We start from the raw sequence: 15,246 nt of genomic DNA on the forward strand, positions 1-15,246 counted from the left end.
TTTCGTTTTGCTGAAAACATGATACTACACATGTAGGAGAGCAACGAATTGTCGTGAAATTTCACATCAAAACTTGATAAAACCGCTACTGAAACTTATATTTTATTAAAAGAAGTTTATGGCGATGAATGGTTATCACGTGCGCGAGTTTTTGAGAGGTTCAAGCGTTTCCAAGATGGCCGAGAAGACGTCGGAGATGATGACCGCCCGGGTCGCTCTTCCACATCCAAAACGGATGAAACTATCGATTATAATTAATCAACATTACTACCGTGAGGTGCTTGCTCAACTCCGTGAAAAGAGTAAGGAAAAAACGACCCGATTTGTGGAAGAACAAGTCATGGGGTTCTCCATCAAGACAACGCGCCCGGCTCACTCTGCATTGTCTGTCAAGACTTTTCTAGCCAAGTACAACATCCCAGTTTTAGGCCATCCACCTTATTCGCCTGGCCTGGCCCCATGTGACTTTTTGATCTGTTCCCCCAAAGTCAAATCTGCATTAAAAGGAACAGGATTTCAGTCCGTTGAAGTTGTGAAAGAAAAAGCGGCACGCATCATGCAGGAGCTCATAGAAAAAGACTCGCCAGCACTGTTTCGAACAATGGTAAATTCGCATGGAGCGTTGTAGGGATAGGGGAGAGGTGTATATTGAAGGTGATAATAACTAAATATGTATAAATTTAAAATAAAATGTTTTACAGCAGTAGTCTCGTTATTTAATAGCCACACCTCGTATACCTGTTCTCCATTCTATGGTTCTCAGTTTTCTTCTGTAACTCAACCAACTCGCAAAACCAAGCAAATTGTAACTGATATCAGTTCTAATAGTTTTTTTTAAATAAGATATTATGTATTTTTTCTATTCCTGTGTTTCAATAGTCTAATTATTGTGTCATTTATTTGTAATATCCAGGCCCTGAGGAAGACAATAAATTTGTCGAAACGTTGGCTGTAAAGAAGGAGTTGTTGTTTTTTATTATGACCGAATCCTCGCTAGTTTAATCCTAAAAATTTATAATTAAAATTCAGTCCATCCCTGGAGAATCTTATTAGGATTAAGAGGAAATAAAAGACTTCACAATAATTATGAATGTATTTAGAATAACTTACCAATTAAATCCACTCCCAAATCAACATCCGCTTCAGTTCTGATTGTGCGGCAACCACCACCTTGAAAAAACAAAACCATACTTTTTACCCAATAATAATTAATTAATTCACCCAATAATTTGTTAATACTTAATTAGTAAGTATATAGAACTATACACTCAATATATGTCAAATATATTATTGTTTCTACTCAAACTTTAAACAAAACCATGTGCATACTATTTACTAATATTCATAAGTAAGGAACGGATTTTTATGTATTTAAAAATGCCAAATATTTAATTAAAATATGCATTTATTTTCGTCAATTATGTGGAAAATATGTGATTTTCTTAAAATATTTTCTGGAATATTTAAGTAAAATGGACATTTTTTTTTATGAAAATAGATTTTTTTGGGGGGGGGGCAAGTTATAATTATTTATACAAGAAAAGAATATTTTTACAATTTATAATAATTTATTAGGAACAAAATAATTTGTTTTTACAAGTTATAATGATTTATACAACAAAGAACATTTTCACTATTTATAAAAAGATTTCAATTTTGAAAACTTCACTCTTCGAAATTGTTTGCAACCACATGAAATTTCAAATGTTGGAACGTAAAGTGACGACGATCTGGGCGTAAGATGGACTTATAACGACTAAAAGATCGTTCAACATCTACAGATGTTATAGGTGCCTTGCTGAAAGAAGTTGTAAAGGGTACACGATGTTCTGAGGTGACTTCTGTTCCACTGATAATATCAGAAATCTGGCAGATGGTCTCCCACCCTTTGTTCTTGCTCAGTACTTCTACCAGTTTTGATCTGATCAGATCTCCCTTACTCCCAGGTATTCCTTCCACCTTTTCGATGACTTTTTTAACGTTGGACACGTTTTCTGTCAGTCGAACATTTTGGGACTCAAGTTGGGTAATGGCTTGTGCAAGAAATACGCAATTGTCAGAAATGAATGCAAGGTCGTTCCATAAATTAGGTTTCTCGAATAAAGACTTGGCTGTATTTATCGCTACTGCTTCGTCTTCGAGATGTGAAAGGACATTCTTGATTTTATTGTAGTTTTCATAGTAATACTGAGCTGCTTCCAGCCAAGTACCCCATCTTGTCAATATTGGTTCTGGTGGAAGACACAAGTCTGGATAGAGATCTTTTAGCATTTTAATGCGACTTGGTGCTTTTAAAAACACTTTTTTAACCACTGTGATTCACAGTCTGTGGTTCACAGTTCCTGTCAACCACCTCCCAATTATGAAAATATGCCCAAAATGAAAAATATGGACATATTTTGATTAAATATGTAGAAATATTTATTTATTTTAATCAAATATGTATAAATATGCGATAACATCCAAATATGTGGAAATATGTGAAATAAAAGTAGACTCAAACGGCTTAAAAAGTGTCAGTATGACTTCTAGTTGAAAAACATCTGTAAATTGCCTAGAAAAAAATCTCCTTAACAAAAACTTACAGTTTTAAAAGTTAAGTATAAGGGTTGATTAAACGCCAAAAGGTACACAAATCAGCAGTTCCCAACATTTCATTAATACTTCATTGATATAATTTAAGTAATTTTACTGCATTAACTTTTCCTTCACATTTTTTAGAATTTATTAGATGTCACAGACCCTTATGCTGGCCATTTTCGTCTACAAAATATTTACTCAAGTAGCACACCATTTAACTTAGATTGACTGTAATATCTATTTATCTATAATAATCAAACTATTAATCACAGGTGAAAAAGAAAACGTTATAAAAAAGATTAAAAAAATATGAGGCTAAAAAATTCATAAACTTTTTTAAAAAATGCTTACACCAACATACATCAATGATTTTATTTATTTATTTTTATTTTTAAATAAAAATCATTGGTTTAAGTTCATTCTTCGATTAAAGTAATTGTTACTTTAGTAGTAGTCAATCGTTTATAATAATAGGTAATAAATTATCTGGCTTTATCGCAAATAATATAGTTTTCTTCAATTACATTCTCAATCTAGGTGTTCTTCCCACAATGTTATATATATGTCCTACCGGACAGTTTTAATATAAAATAAAGAAAATAAAGATATGCATATTTTTAGGACAGCTAATTATTCCAGTATTTTACCATAAGTAAAATTAGGGGGACTAAATTAAATTACAATTGAGAAATGAGTAAATATTGTTGAATAATCTACTTGTTATTAACTGTATGTTATTTGTGCTCACGAATATTTCGGTAAGACGAATTCAAGACTGAAATATTGTTTTGAATCCTCTGTGATTCAAATTTAAACAGTAGCCGACTCTAACTTAGTCTTTTTCTACTTTAACATGCATGTATATGTGACTACTCAGAATAAAGGGCACATTAAAGAGAAATCAGAAGAATAATTTGGAATAGAGTTAAAATAAAAACCTGTTTAATTACGAAGATATAATATACATTTTATCATAATTGTAACAAAATAATATTATGAATGAACTGGCCAGCATAAGGGTCTGTGACATCTAATAAATTCTAAAAAATGTGAAGGAAAAGTTAATGCAGTAAAATTACTTAAATTATATCAATGAAGTATTAATGAAATGTTGGGAACTGCTGATTTGTGTACCTTTTGGCGTTTAATCAACCCTTATACTTAACTTTTAAAACTGTAAGTTTTTGTTAAGGAGATTTTTGTACCTTTTGGATAGATTTTCCTTTTTGTCTATTTGCAAAGTTACGTCTGCTTTACAGATTTTTTAAAATTTGGAATAAGCTATTCTATCATTATAACCTGATAAGGTGTTAAATCGGAACCGTAACTACCACTGGAGAGATCTTTTTAAAGAATGATTATAGTTGCGGTCCCCAAACCATCCTCAATAACAATTTTTTTTAGAAAGCGTTTTGAATAAAATAGGAAGGTACGTAAATAGCAAAATTAAACTGCGATTTCAGTACTTCCTTTTAAGAGGAGCAAAAAAAATAAACTGCGATTACAGTACTTCTCCCTAAAAGGCAAAGATTTTGAATCGAACGACAATTCATTGATGTAAATCGGTTCACTCATTGATAATTTTAACGATTGCAGTACTTCTCTTAGTAGGTGTAAGAGCATGATGGCACTTCACAGCCACGTAGAGGAGCTTTCATCACTTTTTCGTGCTAAATTTTATCAAAATCGGACTAAGCGTTATAGAAATATTGGTAATAATAGTTTTAGAAAGGGCCTTATTTGGGTGGGGCAAACTTCCCTCCTTATGAGGCATAGCGTCGAGACTTTTAAAGTGCAAATCTGTACAAAATTTCGATTCGAATGACACTTCATTCATGAATATCGGTTCACGTGTCGATAATTTGAAACGATTGCTATACTTCCCCTTAACAAGTGTAAGAGCAGATCGTCGCTTTATTGTTACGTAGGGGAGCCCTAACTCTATCATCCTACCAAATTCTATCAAAATCGGGTCAAGATTTACAGAGTTATTAGTAATAATAATTTTGGAGGGGGCCTTACATAAAGGGGGCTAACTCCTCTCCCATTCGATGTACAGCGTCGAGACCCCCAAAAGGCACATCTACATAAAATTCCGAATCGAATGACACCTCATTCATGAAAATCGGTTCGCGCGTTTAGGCGCTACGTTGTTTACAAAAAAGGTAACAAGAAGAAGAAGAAGAACAACAACAACAACAACAACAACAACAAGAACAAGAACAAGAACATTTTTTGAAAAAGCCGTTTTTGCTCATTTTCGGCAACTTTTTTCTCGAAACCTATTAGATCTGGGTGGTTGCAAAAAAATTACAGTTATAAAGGAGGGTTCGGAGTAAGATTTAAAGAAAATTTGGGAATTTTATCTTTTATAGAAAAATAGCAAAAAATTGTCAAAGTTGGGTGTTTTTCAACGTTACGCTTTTTCGTGCAGTTTTTGATGGTCAACCCTTATACAACTGTCCTACCGGACAGTTTTAATATGTAAATACATACGAATCCGTTCCCTATTCATAAGGTTCTAACTTATTTACTGCAAACTTAGAACATTTGAGGTGTATTAATTCTTATCAATGTTATACACTGCATTACACTAAACGTTCATTAAGCTAAAAAAATTACCGTAACAAACAACCCCATCCTAAGAACTAGTCTGAAACGATTTTTACTGGTAAAATGATGAAAAAAGAAAATTAAGTTGTAAATCTTACTGTGTGTAATTTATATTAGAAGTTTACAAAAAACCTAGATGCATTGACACACACATAAACACATCAATTCACACTTACACACTCTGAGAGAGTTTGTGTGTGTAAAAGAGTGGTGGACCAGTTCAATAGGTATACAGGGTGATCCATTTAAAACGCACCAATCGCTAATAACTTTTTAGGAAAACGGAAATCTGGAAAAACCCATTAAATAAACTAGGTTTCATAAGGACCACTGGTTTTACGTGATCGGTTTTTTGTATTAATTTTCCACCAGAAATACACATTTTGGGAGGTCCTCTGACTGCAAAAAAAATGTTATTGGTGACGCCAAGAACAAAAAAAATAATAATTGAAGATTTTTAAAAAATGTATTGCAATGTAATGGTTGTGGGCGAATCAGGATAAATTTGTTTTATCATCAAATAAAAGCAACTGAAAGACAATAAGATAAAATTGTAACTTTGATCTTAAATATCTCGACAAATATTAGGGATATCGAAATGGGGTTAACGTCATTTTTCACAGTTTCTTATTTAGTTTTCATAATCATTGACAAAACCAGTGGTCCTTATGAAATCTTGATCAGTTTTTTCGCCGTAACTCCGCCAAAAATGAAGATACAGCATCAGGAGTAGAAAATTTGATAACTAGACCAAAAAAAAAAAACATAGAGTTTACTCAATGAATTTTTCCGGATTTCCGCTTTCCTAAAAAATTATTAGCGATTGGTGCGTTTTAAATGGATCACCCTGCCTGTATAAGGAGGTAGAAGAATACAGGGTGTATACGGAGGAGTGGTCGAAACTTTGGGAGGTGATTCAGCAGCTCAAATGCAACAAAAAATATTCTCTTCACGTTGGCCCGATTCTCAATGGAGTCCAAGATATTTGCATTTTTAACTATTCCGTCGATGTTCGCGTATTTCACCATAAAAACGACCGTAACCTTTTTGTCTTTTATCCTACAACAAATCTGCTTATTCCAAACGAAAGAGCATTAAATTTCCTGTAAATTTGCTCAATACCGAGCCTCAAAACGTTTTTATAACAATGACATTTTTACTTTAATGTCTAAAAAATTCGTTCTCGATGATTTCTGTTAAAATTTTAAACTGCATTTTTTCAATGATAAATGATTCAAGAAGTCACATAATTTCAGGAAAAGTTGCACATTTATTGAGCTTCAAGACCATATGGATTTTTTTGGTTTTTAATAAAACCCTACCCCGAACAGAGGGGTGTAAATGCAGAAAACTGGGATTTTGCGTAACCGATTGCTACTTTATTTTTTACTTCCGTTTTATTAAATAATAATTGTCCAAAACTAAAATGGTTACTTTTCTTTTTGTTCCTTCTCCAAAAATTGACATTTGAGTAAATTAGTAGTGAAAAGTCGGTTACGCAAAATCCCAGTTTTCTGCATTAAGCAAATTAATCTATTAAACCATTCAAACCAGAACAGGCTTACTGAAGCAGCTTCAAAGCACTTGACAATGCCTACAAACATTGTACTTTACTTATACTTATTGCACATTATAAAACTGTACTTATTATATAATTTTTTGGGTTTTTTAAGTTTAATTAAAAAACAAAAATGCTCATTCGGTTACCACTAATTACCATACATGTACGAGGGTCGTTTGAAAAGTCCGTGCAAAGTCAGAGAGAGATAGCACTACTGGCGCGTATCGAGGTTATGTTTAATTAGTAGCGTCTCTTGGAAGAACACACACCAAGTTTCAGCCAGATCGGTCTATTTCTTTGTGTTTGGCATTCGTTTGAATCGAGGAAGTCGAGTGATTTTCAAAAAATGGACGAAAAAGAATTTCGTGTGTTGATTAAACACTACTTTATGAAAGGCAAAACGCCTCAGGAGACTAAAGAGAAGCTTGATAAACATTATGGTGACTCTGCACCTTCGATTAGAACAGTTTATAAGTGGTTTCAAAATTTTCGGAGTGGCCATATGGGCACAAGTGACGCTGAACGTTCTGGACGCCCTGTTGAGGTTACTACTCCAGAAATCATTGATAAAATCCATGATATGGTGATGGATGACAGAAGAGTGAAGGTGCGTGAGATTGCTAGTGCTGTGGGCATCTCGAATGAACGGGTACATAATATTTTGCATCAACATTTGGACATGACAAAGCTATCCGCAAGATGGGTGCCGCGATTGTTCACGCTTGACCAAAAACGAAATCGTGTGAAGTGTTGCAAGGACGTTTTGCAGCTGTTCCAGAAGAATCCGCAGGACTTTAAGCGTCGTTTCGTCACTGTGGATGAAACATGGATACATCACTACACTCCTGAGACCAAAGAACAATCTAAACAATGGGTTACCAAGGGGGAATCTGCGCCAAAAAAGGCGAAGACCGTTCCTTCGGCTGGAAAGATTATGGCGACTGTCTTTTGGGATTCGCAAGGAATAATCCTCATCGACTATCTGGAAAAGGGTAAAACTATTACAGGTGCATATTATTCATCGTTATTGGACCGTTTGAAAACCGAGCTGCAAGAAAAACGCCCACAAAAAAGTCCTTTTCCATCACGACAACGCACCAGCTCACACCTCAGCAGTTGTGGTCGCAAAATTAATGGAAATAGGGTTCCAACTCGTTTCACATCCCCCCTATTCTCCAGACTTGGCTCCCTCGGACTACTATTTGTTCCCCAATATGAAGAAATGGCTGGCGGGAAAAAGATTTTATTCAAACGATGAGGTGATTGCAGAAACGAATGGCTATTTTTCAGACTTGGACAAATCCTATTATTCGGAAGAGATCAACAAAGTAGATTAGCGTTGGACGAAGTGTATAAGCCTAAAAGGAGACTATGTTGAAAAATAAAAAAGGTTTACCCCCAAAAATTAAGCAGTTTTTATTTTTGCACGGACTTTTTAAACGACCTTCGTATAACTGCTTCACAAATATAAATCATTTACTTTAATAGAAAAAGTTGGTCATAACTGCATCTGCATTTGAACTACACATTGAGGAAATAATTTCAAGTGACTAAAAACGTGATTATTTAAAATTTTTTAAAAGTTAACGGCTTTACATACACTGAGTAACCTTTACTAGCCAGTTACGTTTAAAAGTGATGCTAAATTTCTGGGACATTTGCGTGATAATTTATATGAAACCAATACGAATAAATTAAAATAGATTATAATCTCAGGTACTTTAATTATCTGCTGCAGAAGATAAAAGTTCTGTAGAGCTCCTGTATTAATTACAGAAAGTTAGTAATGATTACGCTGAATATGCACAATGTTCAGTCTTTGATGGCTTAATTTGTCCACAAGCAGCGCTGAATAAGCAAATTTTTAAGACTACTATAACTATTTTCACAGTACATAACTTTTTAGTTTATTTATTCTATTAAATGTAACTTTTAAATTCTTCCCCTATTATTCGGCCACTGATTTATTATTATTATTACTATAATTATTATGATTATTATTACTAAGTAAAGTAAAGTAAAGTAATTGCCTATTTTTTCAGGCGGGGCTTAACGTCCAACTACTAATTAGGTGTCGTGGACGGAGGCGACTAGCAAACATACTTTACTGTAAATTTTTTTTATTAACCATTAAATAAAATCCAAGGCCTACAGACCAGGAATCGAACCCAGTACCACAATACATATTAGCTTTACAGGTCTCGCCTCTAACCGCTCGGCTATCGTGGCGCCTTATTTTTTATTTTTATTTTTTTTATTATGATTTAAGGCGCGTCAACATCTAAGGTTATTGGCGCCCGGAGCTTTTTTTAGTGAACTGCCGGCCTCCGGACAGTGTTCTCTCGTTACAGACAACACTGTCCATCACCGGACAGTGAGCTGTAAGAAGCTCCTAGGAAGAGAAAATCTAAGGGTCAGCTGCTGGATTCGAACCCGGGACCTCCGCGTGGGAGTCCAGTATGCTAACCTCATAGCTAATCCCTTCCCTGTGGCGCCTTACTATTATTATTATTATTATTAGTATATGTACCGCCGAAGCAGAATTCATTGTAGAATTAATAAGAGGAAAATTTGTTTTTGTTCACGATACAGTCGTCGGTCCATCATAGTTTTTCTTACTTGAAAATAAAGTTAATGACGGAATTATTTAAAGATGGCACAGAGGTATTAATTTTTATTAGCAATTAATAAAAACAATGAAGTTTTAGTTAATAAAATAAGAGAAAATCGTGCATGTTCACACTAAAGCTATGAAAATTATTGATTACACCTCCAGAAGTTAGATGGCTTCTAACTTATTAAACTTCCATCTTACTTTCTTTATTTTTCCTCTGTTAATACCCAAGTAAGCGTGGATTGGCTAGAGTTTCAAAAACTTTTGGATGTATCATTTAATATAAAAGTAAGTATAACAGTTTAGCTGAGGTTCAGATATTGAGTTGGATGAGTTTAGAAAGAAGGCGGCAGTTAATATCTGGCAGCAAATGATACGGAGGTTGGCTGAACATTAGACAGGTCAAATGGGCGCCACCTGTATGGACAAGTCGGAGAAGTTGCAATTCCGGACAGATGTCACATCATCCCCCTTGCTGGTCTCATCATCCAACTACACCAATCTTCTCCTAAAGATCTAAATCAGCTAAAATGAGAACTTCATTCTATTACCTACCATTTCCGATAAGAGGCAAATAGTGCGTTATGCAAAGTTAAATCCAAGGTTTGGACCACCGAGGTAACATATGGTGGTCCTGTTTATACTAAAATATTATTACAAAGTAATATTTAGGTAAATAATTTTTGTAAATTTCGTTATATTATACATATTCATTTTAATAGAATCATTGTTAACAATCTGTAAATATGTTCCACAGCCCTAAATATGACCTAGTCCCTAGATCGAAAGCTCGACAGAATAAATGTATTACGACTGAAATGGCAATTATTTTTTCATCCTAGTGAAACTATGAATCAGTCACCAAAAATAATGAACATCAAAAAATATTCTCTTCACTTTGGCCCGATTCTCAATAGTGTCCAACATATTTGCATTTTTAACTTTTCCGTCGATATTCGCGTTTTTCACCATAAATACTGTTGTAACTTTTCTATCTTTTATCCTACAACAAATCTGCTTATTTCAAACGAAAGAGCATTAAATTTCCTATAAATCTGCTTAATCTAGAGCTTCAAAACAAAAACATTTTTTATAACAATGAAATTTTTACTTTAATGTCTAAAAAATTCGTTCTCGATGACTTCCGTTAAAATTTTCAACTGCATTTTTTCAATGATTAATGAATCAAGGAGTCAACCAATTTCAGAAAAAGTTGCGCATTTATTGAGTTTTAAGACCATATGGATTTTTTTGGTTTTTAATAAAACCCTATCCCGAACAGAGGGGTGTAAATGCAGAAAACTGGGATGTTGCGTAACCGACTTTTCACTGATATCAAATTATTAATTCACTCGTATGTCAATTTTTGGAGAAGGAACAAAAAGAAAAGTAACCATTTTAGTTTTTCACAATTATTATTTAATAAAACGGAAGTAAAAAATAAAGTAGCAATAAAACGCAGTAGTAATACGAGTAAAGTACAATAGGGAGGTGCCTAGTTAAAATTGCTACAAAAATCGTTCGAACTATTCAAACAAGGAAGTGGGAAAGAATTGTGACAAATTTTTAGTTACTTGACAACAATTGCTTGTGTAACTGATCATTAATGACATAATGGAGGTTTTTTCTTCAAAGTTAATAATTAATAAATCAAAACTAATCAATTTTTGGAGAAGTAACAAAAAGAAAATAACCATTTTATTTTTTAATTATTATTAATTAATTAACTTTGATGAAAAAAAAAACCTCCATTATGTCATTAAAATAAGTTGCACAACAATTGTAGTCAACTACAGCGTATTATTGCTACTTAATTTTTTTAATTAAAATAATGAAACTATGAAATAATGTACATTGTTTTCTAAAAATTCCATTTATAATATAAATTCAAATAAATTTTTACGTTATCATTCAGCGCCTGCTACTGAATTTGAGTTGAATTATTGCAATGATTGTTGAATGATTATTAGAACACGGAGTTAATCAAAATGGCTTCTGAAATAAATTATTTATTATTCAATGGTCAAAAAAGTTTTGTCGCTTACTGGTGTTAATCTTTATTATTTGGGAACTTTATTATAAATACAAAAAACTATGTCTGTACCAAGTACGGGATATTTAAAACATTTATGATTGGTAATTTTCTCCATATTTGGTGGTAGACCTGTTGTATAATTCTGACAGAGTTTTCCTTCATTTTCATCGTTTGGTAAAGTCAGAATTGAGGAATGTTATATTTTGTAAGGTAGAAGTAAAATTTTTGTTGCAGCTTTTGAAGTGTATTGTAGAAGATTGTAGTGGACAAGGTGTAAGTATTGTTAGTCCATATTAACATTTGGAATTCGTATTTTTAAATCAAGTATTTACAAAAGTCTATTTGCTTGCAAAAAAGTGTTGGATATTATATTTTCTTTTATGGAAGGAGAGGGGGCACATTTCAACATCACAGTTAAAATGTGCCCTACCGACCTGCAAGTTTGTGACTTTTTTTTGGGTTTAATCCCAGAGAAGGGGAAAGTGGTCCGAAGCTACATTAAGAAGCGTAACAAACCGAATATTTTGTTCAAATTCCTAAACCCATCACACTTCGGGTACAACATCCCGAACTAGATTTCAGTGGTTTAAAAGAGAAAGTAATGTAGTAGTGAGAGAAATAACTGATAGAAGGTAGATTCAGAGTAAAGTAATATCATTTCTTTCTATTTTATATTGTGTTCAAAGCTACCCCACCAGTGGGGGCAGATATTAACATTTGACACAACATTTTTAAATTAAAAAAATATAGATATGTATGTAAAGTACCAACTGTTATTGATATAGATCTGTTAAGAAGACTTGAAAGTTGTAGAAAACAAAATAAAAAGGTTCAATAATACGATTCTGGTGCACTCTGTGAGCAGAAAATGTAAATTCTGTAAAATGTGCCCCCTCTCCCTTACTTTTCCATTCAAATTTGAGATACTTCAAAAAGTGGAGTTAATCGATTTGTACAGCGAACGGCTTAAATATTACTTAAACTGAAGTTAATTTGGGATTTAGAACTGTAAGAAAAGGTCTTGTAAGTGCTAACACTTCATTTTATATTTTATTAGTCATTTTCTTGCAAATAGTTGTGTTTTATATTACAAATTTTTTTTATTTATTTATATACAACTGTTACAACCATTCGGTATACAGTGGGAGTTGCACGTACAATTACACTTGATTAATCTGAATAAACAAGACATAATAAGTATACAAAAGAAATATAAAGAATAAAAATGAAAACAATCTCTTCTTTTTATTAGGTATAAAAATAAAACTATATATTGAAATAAACAAACCAAATTTTTTTTTTTTTTTTTTTTTTTCGTTTTTTTGATAATAATTCGTAATATTACTCGTTGAAAATAAAAGCTCTTAACTTAAGTGCAGCTGAACAGTAACTGAAAATGTCGTTTACCTGTTGGGCATTTTTAATTGTGAGTAGGTGTGTAAGTTGAACACTTTTATCGCCATTCTGTGTATATTTGTCAACATACAGCTTCCTTAGAGCGCTATAAAGCGGACAATTGAACAGAAAGTGTCCTAAACTCTCTTCCTCCAGTGTATTACACATTGTACAAATATCGTCTGCGTTCCAACAGTGTCTATTATGGTTATAATATAAACTAATTCTTTTTTCGTTAATCATTCTTAATTGACAAATTAGTGAAATTTTTACAAATGGTACACCGTTGAAAAGCAAATAGTCACTGGGCCTATTAATGTTTAATTTAATATTTTTAAATGTTCCATTATAGGAGGAAGTTTGAATCCTATCCCGATCATCTTGCCTGATTGTTTCATTAAACTTTTCTATTAATTGCTGCCTGAATTGTTTAACTGTTTGTGGGCACTGTTCCATCCACAACCACTCACAGCCCAAATCACCAAGAATATGTTTAATTTGGCTGACCCAATTATAATTGACATCGTTATTAACAGATGAGTCTAACTCCACCAATCTGCTATAACACTGCTTTTCTATTCTATAATTAGGCATTGATAACAAAGTACACCACCAGTCGATAGCTCTCTTAAGTACACTAGCACTTAGTTTCAATACATTACACTCTGTACGCAGCATATACCCTGGGGTTGTTAAAGGAACACCTAACAGCTGTTTAAGGAATTTTACTTGCGTTTGTTCTATACAATCAAAATATCTAAGCGCCCAAATTTCACTACCATAAAGTAAGTTGTTTTTTACAATGTTATTATATAAGAGCATCTTAGCTTCCCAAGAAGTGCATTTTGTGCTTATTAAAATTTGTCTGACAGATGCAATCGCGGCTAAACATTTGTTAGACGCCATTTTACATGCATTTAGAAATACCCCCGAATTACTGAATTTAACACCCAGATAAGAGAAGGACTTCACAATTTCTATTTTAGCATTCTTGTCATAAATAAATTGCTCATCTTTTCTTCTTCCTTTTTTCTGAAAAATTATCATTTTAGTTTTTTTAATATTAACTTTAAGTGAGTTAATTACACAATACTTTGTTAGTACGTTAATTTTTCTTTGAGCCTCTATAGGCGTATCTGATAAAAGCACAATATCGTCAGCATAAAGTAAGACTGAGATACTATTCTTGTTATCGATATTAACGCCTGCACATCCGTTTTCTCCGAAAAAGACCTCGAGATCGCTGATAAATATCGAGAATAAATACGGTGATATTGTGTCGCCTTGTAAAACTCCTTTACTTATAAAGAATGACTCACTGAATTCGTTTTCCCTTCTAATCTTAGTGTGCATATTATTATAAAGACTAACCAGAATTTGAATAAATTTTCTACTGACGCCGTAATTATATAGTTTTCGCCACAGTATATTTCTTTCTAGCGAATCGAAAGCCTTCTCAAAGTCGACGAACGTACAATATAATTTTCTCTTTTTATGCCTCAGATTAATACAAATTAATGACGACAAAGAAAAAATGCTATCCCTACAACTCCTTCCCCTTCGAAAACCATTTTGAGTCTGTGTGAGCGGATTTCCGTATTCTAACCAATCGACCAATCGATTACTTAGAGCTCGTGTAAATAATTTAGTCAGATTGTTCATTAGTGTAATTCCTCTATAATTTTCTGGGTTTTCAGGGTCTCCCTTTTTAAATAATTGAATTCTATAACTATTACCCCACGTTTCAGGGATTTTCTCGGTATCTAAAATTTTATTAAACAAATTCCTAATAAAAATTATACAGTGTAACGGCAAATTCTTTAAGAATTCTATAGGTAACCCGTCCGGGCCAGGCGTTTTTTTGTCTTTAAATTGTTTCAAACCATTTATTATTTCATTTTTACTGAAATGTACATCGAAAAATGGGTGTGTTACATCCAAAACCCTGAAATCGGCTATATGTTTATCTGGGTACAAACTCCGAAAGTATTTATTCCAATCACTCAGTTCTATTTTATTATTATTTGCCCTGTTTGAATATTTATGTTTCGATACTACAGTCCAGAATTCTTTACTATTATTTGTATTTAGTAATTTTAAATTCAGATCATAATAATATTTTTTTTTTGTTTCTGCGATTATCAACTTAAATTCCCTTTTATTTTGCAAAAATGCCGATTTAACGTTGTTATCGAATTTATTTTTTTTGAATAATTTTAGTGACCGTTTCATTCGCAGTTTAGCCTTTTGACATTCTGAATTAAACCACACTTTATTATACCGATTTTTCTGGAACCCTTTATTATAGCTTGTTTTTGTTTTCACCAGATTTAAGTTATCAGCCGCCTGTTTAATATTTTGAATCAAAGCGTTACACATTTCCTCCGTCGACAGATTTTCAAACTCGTTTAAGTTAGGGAAGGAGCTAATATACACTTTTAAACTATC

The 15,246-nt window shown here is 32.9% G+C and overlaps 1 protein-coding gene across 10 annotated transcripts in view; it reads right to left on the reverse strand.

The window, feature by feature from the left end:
• LOC141459325 (uncharacterized) overlaps window positions 1–15,246 on the reverse strand; it is a 799,141-nt gene that overhangs the window by 107,826 nt on the left and 676,069 nt on the right. For all 10 annotated transcript variants that reach the window (XR_012461442.1, XM_074138280.1, XM_074138274.1 and 7 more), the window contains one exon: window positions 1,111–1,170. Coding sequence is in view for 9 of the 10 variants with exons in the window: in XM_074138280.1 (XP_073994381.1) it covers window positions 1,111–1,170 (60 nt within the window). In the remaining variant the exon portion in view is untranslated. The remainder of the gene's footprint in view (window positions 1–1,110; window positions 1,171–15,246) is intronic.

This window comes from Rhodnius prolixus, unplaced genomic scaffold, assembly GCF_049639745.1.
Source record: "Rhodnius prolixus isolate KJV_2025 unplaced genomic scaffold, Rpr scaffold_11, whole genome shotgun sequence".
Lineage (NCBI taxonomy): Eukaryota > Metazoa > Arthropoda > Insecta > Hemiptera > Reduviidae > Rhodnius > Rhodnius prolixus.